This window comes from Plectropomus leopardus, chromosome 18, assembly GCF_026936395.1.
Source record: "Plectropomus leopardus strain MGB_pleo_1.0 chromosome 18, ASM2693639v1, whole genome shotgun sequence".
Classification (NCBI taxonomy): Eukaryota; Metazoa; Chordata; class Actinopteri; order Perciformes; family Serranidae; genus Plectropomus; species Plectropomus leopardus.
The window spans coordinates 125,009-138,911 of NC_142193.1; the positions used below are offsets into that span (position 1 = coordinate 125,009).

The following is a 13,903-nucleotide window of genomic DNA, read 5'->3' on the forward strand; positions in this document are numbered from 1 at the left end:
TAATAATGGCAAAACACCAAATGTTGTAGATTTTTTGCTTGGTGAGTAAATCAGAAATCAGAAGGCTATTTCTCACACCGGCAGGTAAATGTTCTGTCCTCTGCTGTCTGTGTGTGTAGGGAGTTTGGTCTCCAGGGTGCAGGTTTTCCCACACATTCATTTATTGGTGGCGACCTACCACCATTAAAACATCTGTCATCACAAAGGTATTTTTTATTTTTGGAGCTTTAAAGTTCATAAGGAGCACTGCTGGGATATATATACCTTTAGTAATTTATAGCACCACACTGTCAGAATGCAGTCTGGGCACAGACAGAGCACTGGAACATAAGGCACATTTCCTTTTGCATCCATCTCTACCCCACAGTTTTGCAAATTAACATGTATTAAATTTCTTTATGAAACTGATGTAAACTGTCTCATGCTTAAATGGTACTTTGGCAGGAGTTTTAATGACATGCCAATGCGTGGGTTGTAATTCATGTTTTACTATTGAGAGAAATATTTTCTTTTTATAATAGATAAAATGTAATATACCTTTACATTAAAAATTCTGGTTTCAGTTTAGTTTATATAAAAATGGGACAGTGCAAATTAATAAATACACAGGGTTTAAAAATGCCAGAATTAGCCAGGAGACTATTTTACTCGGGCTCCTGCCCAAAACTGCTGCCATGTATTGGGCTTGGGCACACTCACTGTTGTGGCCAGAATCTGTTTGGGTTCAAATAGGGTCAGGCCTGATTTTTTGGGCCCGTTCTAAGCTCTAAAACATACCCAAATAATGCGACTAAAATCCGAAAGATACCGGCACATCCCTCATGTCCTGATTGGAAAATGCTAATTTTCTGAATATTTCAAAGGAACACCCACATCGAATCCAGAATATTGTCAACAAGGGAATATTGGTGTACATGTAACCATAGCCAGTGTTGTAAATCAGGTCCCCAGGTACCTTTCTGCTGATTGTGTGCCTGTTTTACTAAAGCATTATATAATGATACTAAAATCATACCCAATACAAATACATTTTGGCCACTATGTATATTCTTTGACATTTTAGAATTTATTTCATGTCTTAAATTGGTGTCTACATTAGCATTGTATCTATTAAAGCAGAGAGAGATAGGAAGTGCATGGCTAAAATGCGCATTTCAATGGTTTATTAATCACAAGTCATATCTTCACCGTAGTGTTATTGCATATAATCGATTTTTCTCATATTGTGCAGGTGGGGGTGGGCAATAAATGGAATGTACTGGATGCATCGCTCCTCCTGCTGTTCTCTGCCTCTCACAGACACACAAACAAAAAGAAGGGCTATTGCTGAGCTCCAGACCATGACTATTAAGTTGCATTTTGCGACTATGAAGCGCCACTAGGACTTGCAAATACTATTAATTCATAAACCGAAGAGCTATTTCCAGTTTACAGAGAATAAATCATCATGTTTAACTGTTCTGCAATCACAGCCTAAATCAATGAGTGGTAGCAGCAATAGTATGAGCAGGTGAGGTGTGTGTCTAACCGCAGAGCTCCGAATGCAACTATTTAGTCTCATTTAGCAACCACAGAGCACCAGTGTGACTTGGAAATATTTGAACTGGAAAGCTGTTAGTTTGTTTCCAGCTCACTGTGGATGAATCCTCATCCCGCCATTACAGTTTAACTTTCTGCTAACACTAATGTCAATGGGTCCTTCAAAATAAAAGCATTATGGATTCCATTTATTAATTTTAAAAATACTTTTTTTAAACTTTATACTTTACTTTTTTTATCAGTTTTTATGATACTTTATTATAACAGTAGTTGATGTAACTTGATTTTATGGCAGTGGCTACTTTATTTGTAATTATTTGTATGTCACTAGTTTTGTATTTTAGTAGTTCACAGAAGATAAGACGTTTCAAAATATTTATTATGTATTATGATATAGCTTCAAAAATATTGTGATATTATTTAAAAGCCATATTGCCACGCCTTATGTGCAGGCCAAAACCAAATGGAGGTATCTGTGAGTGGCCCTACTTACACAGATCCCATGAATGCCACGTCAAACCAGAAAGCCAGGCCGTGCACCAGGCCTGAGTGCATCATGTGGAACTTAAAGGGAATCTCTATCCTGGGAGCCAAAAGACAAACACATATTCATTACTCATAAAGTTATTATACCTTTTTACAGCAAGCAAGCACGCTCACATGCACGCATGCAGACACACAACCTGTAGAGATCCTCTTCTTTGGCCTCCAGGAAGTTGACTGTGTATTTGACTGACTTGGCCATCAGAATACGGATGTCAAATGTGTCCTGTGGAAGAAAGCACAACAACATAAATTTAAAAATATCCCGCAGCCAGTGTCGAGCTGTGTGCACATGTTCGAGTGCGCTGGAGAACATACCACAATTGGCTGGCGGAAATACTCGTCCACTGCTGCTCCTCGCAGGGCAGAGAGGTCCACACCGTGGAAGGAGGGCTGGTACCTGAGGGCCACATTTCACTTTATATCCCAATAAAAAGGTTGCAAGTAAAACTACATGTATTCATTGCACAATGTCAGAAGATGACAAAACATATTGGACCATTCAGGTTCAAGAGAGGACAAATTAACCCTTTATGTAATTTGATGCAAATTTAAAGGAAAGAATACACGCAAAATCTTCTCTTGTGTTAGGTGTAAAAACAAACAAACAAACAAGAAAAAAAAGAAAAAATGAAAAAATATTTCCCTTTCCATTAGAATCCATCTTAAGACAGAGCTCTTACCTCTGTGTAAAAAGTACAACATGGAACTGACTACTCTGAGCAGGAACAGTACAGAACCATTCAACCAACTAAAGACAACATTACTTACTAAAGCAGTTTAAATGTAACTTTGTGTTTTCTGTGTCAACATATGAAGCCAAATCTCCACAGGACTGAGATTATCAGGGGACCTCTAGCAATTTGTGGTAACTGCTGACATTGTTTGTGATCGTCTTAATCCCTTGTCAATCTGCCATATCCGTAATTTAGTCCTGTGTGAATCACCATGTCTGTGCTTTTTTATCCCCTTCGCGTTCGGTATCACGGTATAATGGTATACTAGGGTAACTAGAAATCCTTACAGTGTGATTTCAAATACTGTCAAAAATATACACTCTCTTCTTTCTATCAACTTCATACTGGAGAGGCTGTTTTGATAATGTTTTGCATGCAGTGGGCATCATGTGCCCTGGTCATTCTGTATGCGTGAGCACTGTGTGTTCACACTGGCAATGTTTGTTGTTGTGCTGCTGCTGCAGAGCTGCCTGCTGGTCTAACTACTGTAATTCCACAATTAAAAGCACATACTTCACTCATTTATGAAGCCATGCAGCTACTGCATTGTCAACACGAAGGTCCTGCAAATGTTTCATTGTAAAATGCCTTGTGTCAACTGAAGGGATTCTGTTGACAGAAACTCTGTCAGAGGACTTTAATTTTGAAATAGAAAAGGTTGAGTACAAGAGAAAAATCTGTATTCCCTTATTTACATGACAAATAAAGACACTGAAACTGTAGTAAGGTGATGTAGTGAATATTATTATTAAGAGACCACCTTTCACTGTCTATTTTGGCTGAAAAGGTCGTATGTAATTTACTCCGAGCCAAGATAGCCATGGTAGACATAGAAAAGTTAATCTCTTAAAAGGTCTAAAACTGTAACTGGCTGCAGGTTTGTGTGCTGAACTTTAGTCGTCTGTGGTTCTATTTATCTCTGATGCTCGTTTGAAAGCACTGCAGTTGACAAGGACTGCTTGATTCATGAACTTGAAATAAGGAATTATTTACATTTACACCTTTTTACTACAAAAACCTAAACACAGTGTGAGCTGGCTAAAGGGAGATCGCCACGAAGCTGAAAGTTTCTGGTGAGGTAAATGACCATCGTTAAAAACAAGCAAGGCTGACATTACTTGCTGTTGGTTATACTGTTTGTCCTTTTACAGTAAATATCACAATGTAAAACATATGTTTTCTGATTTAAAAAGTAACATGCATATATAATGGATTCAGTGTGGAGAGAGAGCTCTGGTGTTGCACAATCTTTGTGATAGTTAGACGCTTGCTTCCTATTGGGACACAGTGTCATTTTGTTCCCCATAGGACAGACTGTTGAATCGTGGAAAACCTTGTAAAAATTTGGCGTTTGGCTTAATACCAACCAATTTGAAAAATTGCACACCAGCCCAACCATACCCTCCATTCCCAGCCCGTTTCCCTTCTCACCAGAAGTTGGCCTTGGTGAACTGCTCCATGTAGAGCTGCTCATCTGTGAAGGGGGCCAGGTGGACATCACCAATAGTCGGGAACATTTTTCCTGGAACACACAAACACGGAAGGAGCCAGTCACAAAACAAGACTGCCAGACTGGCAGCAATTTACAAAACACAATGTCATTTGGATTTTTTAACTGAAACACTGACAGATACTCACAACTGCCTTACTATGTTCACCCAAGGTTCACAGATCTTCTATGACATCAAACTCAAGGTCTATTCAGGGCTTTCCAGGCCATATTCCCTCAGATTCAAAGACCCAATACAGCATGTTTTGAGACAGGGATGGAGGTGTTACAGTAATGGCAGACTGAGTGCTCGTTCAGCACAACAATAGATTGTCTAAGTTGAGCAATAGAGAGAGAATATCTATTCTTGCACAAAATGAATCATGTCTATTTTCAAAAACTTTCAAGGTCTTGACCCCCCCCCCCCTTAAATTCACAAACCTTCATGGATTTCAAGGCACAGTGGGTACCTTGTTAACCAATGAAATGCTATCTGAAACACTCATGCAGCCTTTCAGCCTCCATCCCAGGCCCTTCTCCTAGGCTCACAGCTCCTCACCGTTGGGTTTGAGGAACTTCTTGGCATGTAGGTAACTCTCCAGCATGCGCTCATTGAACAACATGTAGCCCATCGGTTCTGAGATGATAATGTCAACCTGCTCAGGCAGCGTCACCTCCTCCACCTTCCCCGGGATGACAACCACACGCTCCCCGAGACGGTTACTGTTCACCAGCACCTGGAAGGCAAAGCACACCTTTATTCCAGGACTAGAAATCCTGCCTTGGATTGGGCAGAATGGAGTGGTCACTGAAAACACATCAGAGTTAGAGAGCTGATGTTTGAGTGTGTGTGAGTACCTCTGCGTGCTGTGCCATGGTGCTGGCCTCCACAGCATAGACCTTTCTGGCTCCAGCTTGAGCAGCAAAGAAAGAGAGGATCCCCGAGCCACAGCCAACATCCAGCACCACCTTAACATAAAAGAAGCAAGTAAACAGTGACTGACAGAATAAACACACCAGGACATGAGTCCTTAAATAACTGAGCAATCAGTGAGCTCCACAGAGGTTTAGACACTGTTGCCAAAATCTGATGAGCTTTCTGTTCTTGGCTTGTTTCCAGTGATAATGGTGACACATTTGGATTTCAGACAGAGGTATACCGAGGCAGCTCCCCATTTCGTGCAGCTTCTGAGCTTGCACTGACACAGGACATACACAAAATATACACAGTCAACTTTGTCTCTGTCAACTGTCAGATTTTACCAACTGTCTCTAGCTAAATAAACTAATGTTAGAGCTGGTTGAAAACGCAGCCTATATCTCCAGTTCACTTATTAGTTAGTTGGTTCAATGTCAACAGAAAAACTGTCAAATATGTTTTAGTGAACAGTGAACTGAACACATCATTATGAAGCTTATGAACATGAACATGAGTGTCATTCACTCTTACGACAGGTAATGAATACATTTTCCAGCACCCAGTGTAAAAGCCCAAATTATACCCCTTGGCCAGACTATACCCGAAGTTAAAGTGGGCTAGCCTGTTTTACATCCCTAGGTATTATTTTGAGGGTACCCCTGGACATTAGTAAATATCAGAGTAAAGGAAAGCCAAGACGGCAGCTGAAGGCTTGCGTTGTTTGTTGGGCTCCACTATTATCCTTTTTTCCTCCCTTTCTCTGCTAATAATTGTTGCATTAGACTCTGTTTTTAAACAAACCTTCACCTGTATAAGGACGAGACCAAAACAAAGAGGTATTTGGGTTAAAAGCACAGAGATAATGGAGTTGTTTGCTTGCTGCTGGTCTGCTGTTGGCATTTGTTGGTGCCAATCGGACAATGCTTTAACAGGCCTACTGACTTTACAGAAAAACAAAGACTGAAAACAACTGCCTATTTTACATCTATGGATGCAAGGCCCAGATTTAATTCCCTTGGACATGGATACCTTGTAATCTATTCAGTTTTGAAGTTAAATGGAGTCCCCTACAGCTCACCAAACAAACAGAACACTCAGAGGAGAAGCAAGCGGCACGCTCATCATATACTACTGATCCTGATTTTATTATCCAGAGATGTACAACTAAACCCCAGGCCATCTGCTAACAACTGGCAGGTAGGCGGCTAGGAGCGGGTCTTGTTGGAGTGGAATTCTTTGATGGAGCCACGGTCTCAGCAGGAGACGTGCACTTTGGGGCTGTACGTGGATCGATCAGAGGGACGCACTCACTGTTGTGGCCAACCAACGAGATCTTGAAACTTGTCGGAATGGGTTTCCACTCAGAGGGACGTGAGGTGTCTGATGAGTCCAGGGTGGCACACTTTGCCAGCGTGGTGGCTTTGGCAGGAGCCGTGCGCTTTGGGCCACGTGTGGTCTGAACGGAGGGAAGGACTCGCCTCTGGGCCACTCCAGGCTGACTGCATCGAACGCGCCTGGTGCTGTGGCTGACCAATAAGACCTCATGCTACCAGTCAGGGTGGGCTTAGGCCCAGGGGGTCGCGAGGTGTCCTGCGAGTACTGAGCGGCGACCTCTGCTGGTGTAGTTGACTCAGCTGGGGCCGCGCATGTTGAGTAGGTGCATGGATCGATTGGAGTAACGGACTCATTATTAAGCCTGTCAAGATGGAGTTCTACCCAGAGGGACATGAACTGTCTGGTGAGTCTTAACAACTACACTCTCTCAAACTTTCCATGCCATCAGAACCAGTTATATACACAGAGAACGGGCTCTCTAAATCAAACTGTAAAAAAGGAATCTACGCAACTCAAAAACAACAGGAATTGAGATTTTTCCAGACTGCAAACCATGCAAAGGTGATATGGGACTCAATGTCAAAACCTAAGGGTATCCTGAGAGGACACTTAAACATTCGGAGTATTATACCAAAAGGAGATCAAATCCAATACCTATTGAGAGACTCCAACCTAGATTTTTTAGCTATGAGTGAAACCTGGCTTAATTGTAACACTGCACCCAGCTTGCACTTTTAAATGTAAGGAAATTAATCTGGACCTTGAATGCTTGGTATTATCACCCAAGATTAATTTTTCGGGTGCCTGCACTGCATAGCAGGAATTACTATTCATCGCAACACATACCCCAAACTACCCCTGGAAATTTTTTTATCACTTTTACGTTTTTTTCCGATATCACAGTAAATGTATTGTGAGGTTTTTCAGATTTTACAATGGTTTCTTATCAGCAGATTTCTCGTCAAAGATAAAAGCCACTCTGTCGGTTAGAGTGTGGAGAAGCTGAAAAATAACCTAAAAATTTTCCAAACAAACTGCTACTACTCCCAGAGCGAGCAGTGAATGTACACAATTTGTTCACACAACGTAGGAAAACTTGTAGTGGTCGGATTAAATCAGGTTTGAAAGCCAACAACCCAACACAGCTCACTAACGGGACGTCAAAAGGAAGGGAGAGACAAAAAATTCCCCATTTACTAACCCTACTAACCCAATACAAATTGAGATGACAGATTTCTGGAAATTGGCTGCCGCAAACTTACACAGGGATTTGGGATATGTAGCAGATATTTTTTCAGACAAAAATGATATGGCTGTATTTGCAACGACCTCTCTCTCACCGACGTCATATTTTGACTGACGCTGAGCTGAGCTAAGAGGAGAGGGGGGGAGGAGGGGTGCAGTTGGGCCATTAATTACCATGGCAACATACACTTACGGACGGACACAATGTAAAGTGGTGGATGGGAACCCTTAATTGGCCCTTGTGGCCCCTTAGGTGGAGAGGGCCCTTAATTGGCCCTTGTGGCCAATCGAAGATGCCAGTAAGTAATCAATGGTCCAAGTGGGCCATTGATTGGCCCTTGTGGCCCCTCAGGTGGAGGGTGCCCATAATTGGACCTTGTGGCCAATTGAAAATGACAGTTAGTGATCAGTGGTCCACTTGTGGGCCCTCCGACTTTTCCAATGTAAAGTGATGCCTGGTCCACTATTAATTAAGGGTTAACTGACCCTTTATATTGCCATACTTGCCCTTGTGTCCCCTCAGGTGGCGAGGGCCCTTAATTGGCCCTTGTGGCGACTTAGAGTTGCCAGTAACTAATTAATGACCATTAATTGGCCCTTGTGGCCCTGTGTACAAGTATGCTCACCCCCTCCACCTCATGATATGCATTAGTGGCACCTCAGCGGCAGGCACCCTCCAAAATTTCTGCTGAAATTTTCTAGTTAATATTGTAATCCTGTATAATCCACCATCACATGACATCTCATTTTATCATGACCTAGATTATTCTCTATTATTCATGTGGGTCAGTATGATGTCAGTGTGTATCTTGCCCATGTGCTGATTTCTCTGATGTACTGCTACTGCTGCTGAGTGCTGCATGTTGTTGTCTGTCAGTTTGTGTCTGGTCTGGGTAGCTTGTGAAACTGAAGTACCCTGTTGGGATAAATAAAATTGTTTGAAGTTGAAGTAGATGACTTGTTTAAACTGACAAATTTTTGCTCTGAAACAATCTTTCTTTGAGATTTTAATATAAATCGGTTAGATTAAAGATGCAAACAAAAGCTGAGAACGATACTGTCGAAACATAACTTTCACTAGATGGTAAAAGGACCAACAAGAATTACCTGAGTGAGTAAAACTTTGATTAATTTGATTGCCACAAACAAACCTGAATGAGTCACAAGGACATATAACTTGTTAACTGACCTGTCTGACCATAACCTGACCTTGGTTGTCAGAAAACTAACAAAAAAGCGTCATCCAATATTTATGAATGAGCATAAACAAGAGTATACAGCGATTTCCAATAATAAAATACCAGAATTTGTGGCGCCTCGTGGCTTAGTGGATAGTGGATAGTGGATAGGTCACCATGTACAGTGGCTGTATCCTTGCCCCAGCAGCCGCAGGTTTGAGTCCGGCCTCTGCCCTTTGCTGCATGTCTCCCCCTCTCTGTTTCCCCCTTTCACACTGACACTGTCCTGTCAAGTAAAGGCAATAAAAGCCCAAAAAGATAATCTTTGAAAAATAAAATAAATAAATTACCACAATTTGTAAATTAATTTAATATTATTGACTGGAATGACGTTCTACATTCTAATGATGTAAATATCTGTTGCAACACCTTGATGAAAACACTTACAGAACTGATTGAGAAGTTTAAACATCTTTAAATGCAAGCAAAGAAAAAATATGCTAATGTAACTATTTATTATGTGCCTAATTTGATGCATGTTTTAGGATGTTATGTTTTGTTATATTCTTAGATAGAAAAGCCCAACCAGGGACAGGGTTTGCAAATTAGCCTCGGCCAGAAGTCCTATACGCAACACATCAGTAAATTGTTCTCCAACTTATTACTATGTTCACTGCATTGTCCCTGTCAAATTACCAATAAATAAATAAAACTAGAAAACTTCGGCAAAAATTTTGGAGGGTGCCTGCCGCTGAGGTCCCACTAACGTATGTCACGACGTGGAGGAGGATGGCCATACTTGCACACAGGGTCACAAGGGCCGATTAATGGTCATTAGTTACTTACTGGCACCTCTAAGTTGCCACAAGGGCCAGTTAAGGGCTCCCTCCACCTGACGAGCCACAGGGGCCAATCAATGGCCCACTTGTGGCCCCTCCTTTGGAGGACCCATAAGTGGACCACTGATTACTAAGTGGCATCTTGAATTGGCCACAAGGGCCAATTAAGGGCCCTCTCCACCTGCAGGGCCACTTGTGGTGCAGTAGGACAGTCTGGGGGTACTAATATACGTGTTTAGTGTGTACTAATGCATGTGCCTGCACAGCTTTGCAGTGATTTTAATATAAATCGATTAGATATGGGGGTGTTGCAACGAATAGTAATAGGTTCCTTGCACTGCTACGCAGAGCAGGCACCCTAATAATATAAATTTAGGCTAGGCTATTTCATGCCCCCATGGGCCAGATTATACCCCCAACACTCAGATCCAGGGTTAGAATGGGCTAGAATGTTTTATACCCTGGGTATATTCTGGGCTAGTCCAGTTTATACCCCGGGGTATTATTTAGGTTAGGCTATATCTTGGCCCCTTAGCCAGATTATACTCCCCACATTCAGATACACGAAAATAATCAAGAATATAGTATTCAGTTTTAATTTTATTTCATGTAACCTTATAAACTGTAAACTTTAAACTGTAATAACTTTGTTATAAAAAAACAATCTTCTGTGCACAAAGAACTTTGAACTCAAATAACTACAAGCTCTCGGGACTCTGAAGCAATCTCGACTGCTTAACCTAATTGCAGTGCTAAGATCGAAGTCTACCAAATGCTAACAAGTGTTCAAGCAGTCTGAAAATCACACTGGCAAGTGGCCTCTGCTTCCCAACTAAGCATTACAACATCATCCATGTGTCTCTTCTCTGCTCCCAAAGCAAGCGCAACATATCTAAACGTAACAAATTGTAATCAATATATTAGAATAAAATAGAGAGATGTCTACACCATGCTTGCCGAAATCACTGCATGTCAAGAGCAAAATGATTTGTGAGGGGGGGTATAGTCTGGACTAGGGGGCAATAGTCTGGCCTAGCCCAAAATAAACCCCAGGGTATAAACCAGCCTAGGCTATTTTATAAAACATGTTCAGACTATTAACAGTCTATTCAAAAATACTCAATTTCACATCTGCATCAGCACTATCATCCTGCTCATCAGATTTATTACAAGGTGCTAGGTAGATTTATTGTCATTTTTCTTAAACATAGTTTAAGAAGAAATTAAATTAAAGTTTACCCTAAATCCTGCTACATCTTTTTGGCATGGAAGAAGGAGTTGAGGAGTCTCGCCTGGGGAAAGAAGCTGCTCTGTAGTCTGTTGCTTCTGCAGTGGATACTTCTGTATCTTTTTCCGGATGGCGGCACAGTGAACAGACTGTGGCTGGGGTGGCTGCCGTCTTTCAGTATCCTTTGGGCTCTGTGCAGACACCTCACTTCACCGAGGTCGCTAATGCACTGTAAATGGGAACCAGTGATGTTCTGCGCAGTTTTAATCACCCGCTATAGAGCCTTCCTGTCCTGGGCCATGCATGAACCATGCCAGTTCGTAATGTTTCCAGTCAGTATGCTTTTTATTGCTCCTCTGTAGAAGTTAACCAAGATCTTACTCTGGAATTTAGCCCTCCTAAGTTTCCATAGGTAGTAGAGCCTTTTCTGTGCTTTTTAAACCTGGGTGGTGATGAACAAGATAGGTTCTCAGTGACAGTAATTCCAAGGAACCTATAGCTGTTCACCTGCTCCACCTCAGCTCCACCGATGTAGACAGGGTGTGTCTTTGCCTGCTTCTTTCTAAAATCAACAAACAGCTCCTTGGTTTTTACTAACGGTGAGCAGTAGGTTCTTCTCTGTGCACCACTCAACAAGATTGTTGATTTCCTCCCAGTATGAACTCTCATCGTTGTTTGTAATACATCCGATGATGGTGGTGTCATCCGCATACTTCACAGCAGAGTTCTCTTGATGTCTAGGAGTGCAGTCATGGGTGTACAGTGTGAACAGGAGGGGGCTGAGCACACAGCACTGGGGAGCTTCGGTGTTGAGCACTATTGTAGAGGAGGTGTGACTGCCAATTCGAACTCTCTGGGGTCTGCATGTGAGGAAGTCCAGTATCCAGTTACAGAGTGTTGTACTAAAGCCCAGAGTGTTAAGTTTTCCAATCAGCTTCGTGGGAGAGATTGTGTTGAATGCTGAGCTGAAGTCAACAAACAGCATCCTGATGTGGCTGTTTTTATTGCGTGAAGACTAAGTAAAGAGCAGTAGATATGGCACCCTCTGTGGATTTGTTGGTTCTGGAAGCATACTGGTAAGGGTCCAGGCTGGCAGGGATGTTGTCTTTGATGTGCTGGAGAACCATTTTCTCAAAGCACTTCATCAGGATGGGGGTAAGAGCCACAGGGCGGTAATCATCAAGACTAGACACAGCGGAATTTTTAGGTATGATATTTTTTAGGTGTGATATTTGAATGTGAGGGAGAAATGACTGTTAGCACATAAAAGCTGTAACTTTAAATAATCCTGAGTAACAAACTAATATCCAAACAGGATTTCGATTAGGACATACAGAAAACCTCTGTAAATGCTGTTTGATCTGGACTGAATCAATGGGGAAATGAAGCAGTGTGTGTGTGTGTGTGTGTGTGTGTGTGTGTGTGTGTCTGTCAGAGGGAGGACACAGAGACAAACTCAGGGTTTTTAAGAGAAAACCAAGAAGGGTCTATCCGCAGGCATGCAGACAGCGGTTCTCCATCGTTTCAGGACCGCAGATCTAGGACGCTCGTTTTTCGTACATGTTCATTGTTTGGCTTTAGAATATGGGCTCTATATTCACTTGACACATGTCGAAGATGGACTGTAAACAGAGTGTAAGTACTGAATAGGAATAAAGTTTGTTTAAAATGTCACACACAAATATTGGGGAATTGAACAGCAAAATGAACAACATCTAGCCACACGGCATTGTGTAACTAACCGTAACCCAATCACATTAATTGTTGATTTAGTAACTATAATGTTAATTATGTTAATTCTATCCAGTACATACATTTCCAAAGATAAAAGTGTGTCATGATCCTTCTTAAGTTACCAGCATACAGCAGAAAGACATTTTTAAACTCGATTCACTCTTATTAACATTGATTCAATTTGTAAATGTGTAACCATGACTGGAATATAGCTTACATACAATGGGTATAGTATGTGGTAAGTAATATTTTGGTGGTACTTGTTAAGTAATATTTTGGTGGAAAAAGGCTTTAAAGTATCCTCCTGTATATTGCGTTTATCCAATTCACTAGGTAGTGCTGATGCAAAAAATGAAGGGTCCTATATTGGTCGACAGTCCTGAAACAACGGTCCTGAAAGCCTGCAGATAGATACTATTGAAAAAAACTGCCAGCAAGCAGGTGATTTTCACAGAGACAGTTACTGCAGTTACTCATTCAGAGTTCAAGTTCCCTCTATTTAATGAACTGAAAACTCAAAGTTGCCCTCATCTCAGGGTTAACCTACCAAGTTTTCACTGAACCTGCTGACTGAAACAGGGCCCATTCCAAACCACTGCGGTCAAACCAGAGGCAGCTGCCTCCCCACTCTGAAGTTAGTTTTAGGTTGAATATTCCACTGACATTTATTGTCTTCTGAGTTTCTGTTTCACCAGATGCTAAGCTCAGGATGGTAAGCTCATTTTTAGTGTTAGAAAGGCTGAAAAAGACAGACCATGTGCTGTCTGACAGTAGCTATGAGGAGTTTAGTAAAGGGTCAATTGTTTAGGACAGACTCAGATTCAGTAAGGTTTAGCAGCATCAGCTGATGTTGGTACATTTGAAGTCAAAGTCAGAAATGGTGAGATCATCTGTTCACTTTTTAACACGTGCAGGAAACTGAGCAGGTTCGAATCTAGCAACAGATGATGGCTTTAGAGGAAATCTAATACAATGATTAATCTGTGATGTATACGGCAGTACGTAGTTACCTTATCTTTGAAGTCAGTGTGGTTCTGGAGAATAGCTCGTTGGTAAGTCCCTGTCCGAACGTAGTCCTGCATCATGTTCTGTTGCTGGGAGAGGTAGCCATAAAACT

At 41.6% G+C, this 13,903-nt stretch overlaps 1 protein-coding gene across 1 annotated transcript in view; it reads right to left on the reverse strand.

Moving 5' to 3' along the window:
- Nucleotides 1–13,903, reverse strand: part of carm1 (coactivator-associated arginine methyltransferase 1) — a 55,657-nt gene that overhangs the window by 16,955 nt on the left and 24,799 nt on the right. Inside the window, exons 4-10 of the mRNA XM_042504478.2 lie at nt 13,797–13,901; nt 5,167–5,277; nt 4,868–5,045; nt 4,251–4,341; nt 2,401–2,482; nt 2,223–2,308; nt 2,033–2,122 (exon numbers count right to left, since the gene is read on the reverse strand). Of these exons, the coding sequence (XP_042360412.1) occupies nt 2,033–2,122; nt 2,223–2,308; nt 2,401–2,482; nt 4,251–4,341; nt 4,868–5,045; nt 5,167–5,277; nt 13,797–13,901 (743 nt within the window). The remainder of the gene's footprint in view (nt 1–2,032; nt 2,123–2,222; nt 2,309–2,400; nt 2,483–4,250; nt 4,342–4,867; nt 5,046–5,166; nt 5,278–13,796; nt 13,902–13,903) is intronic.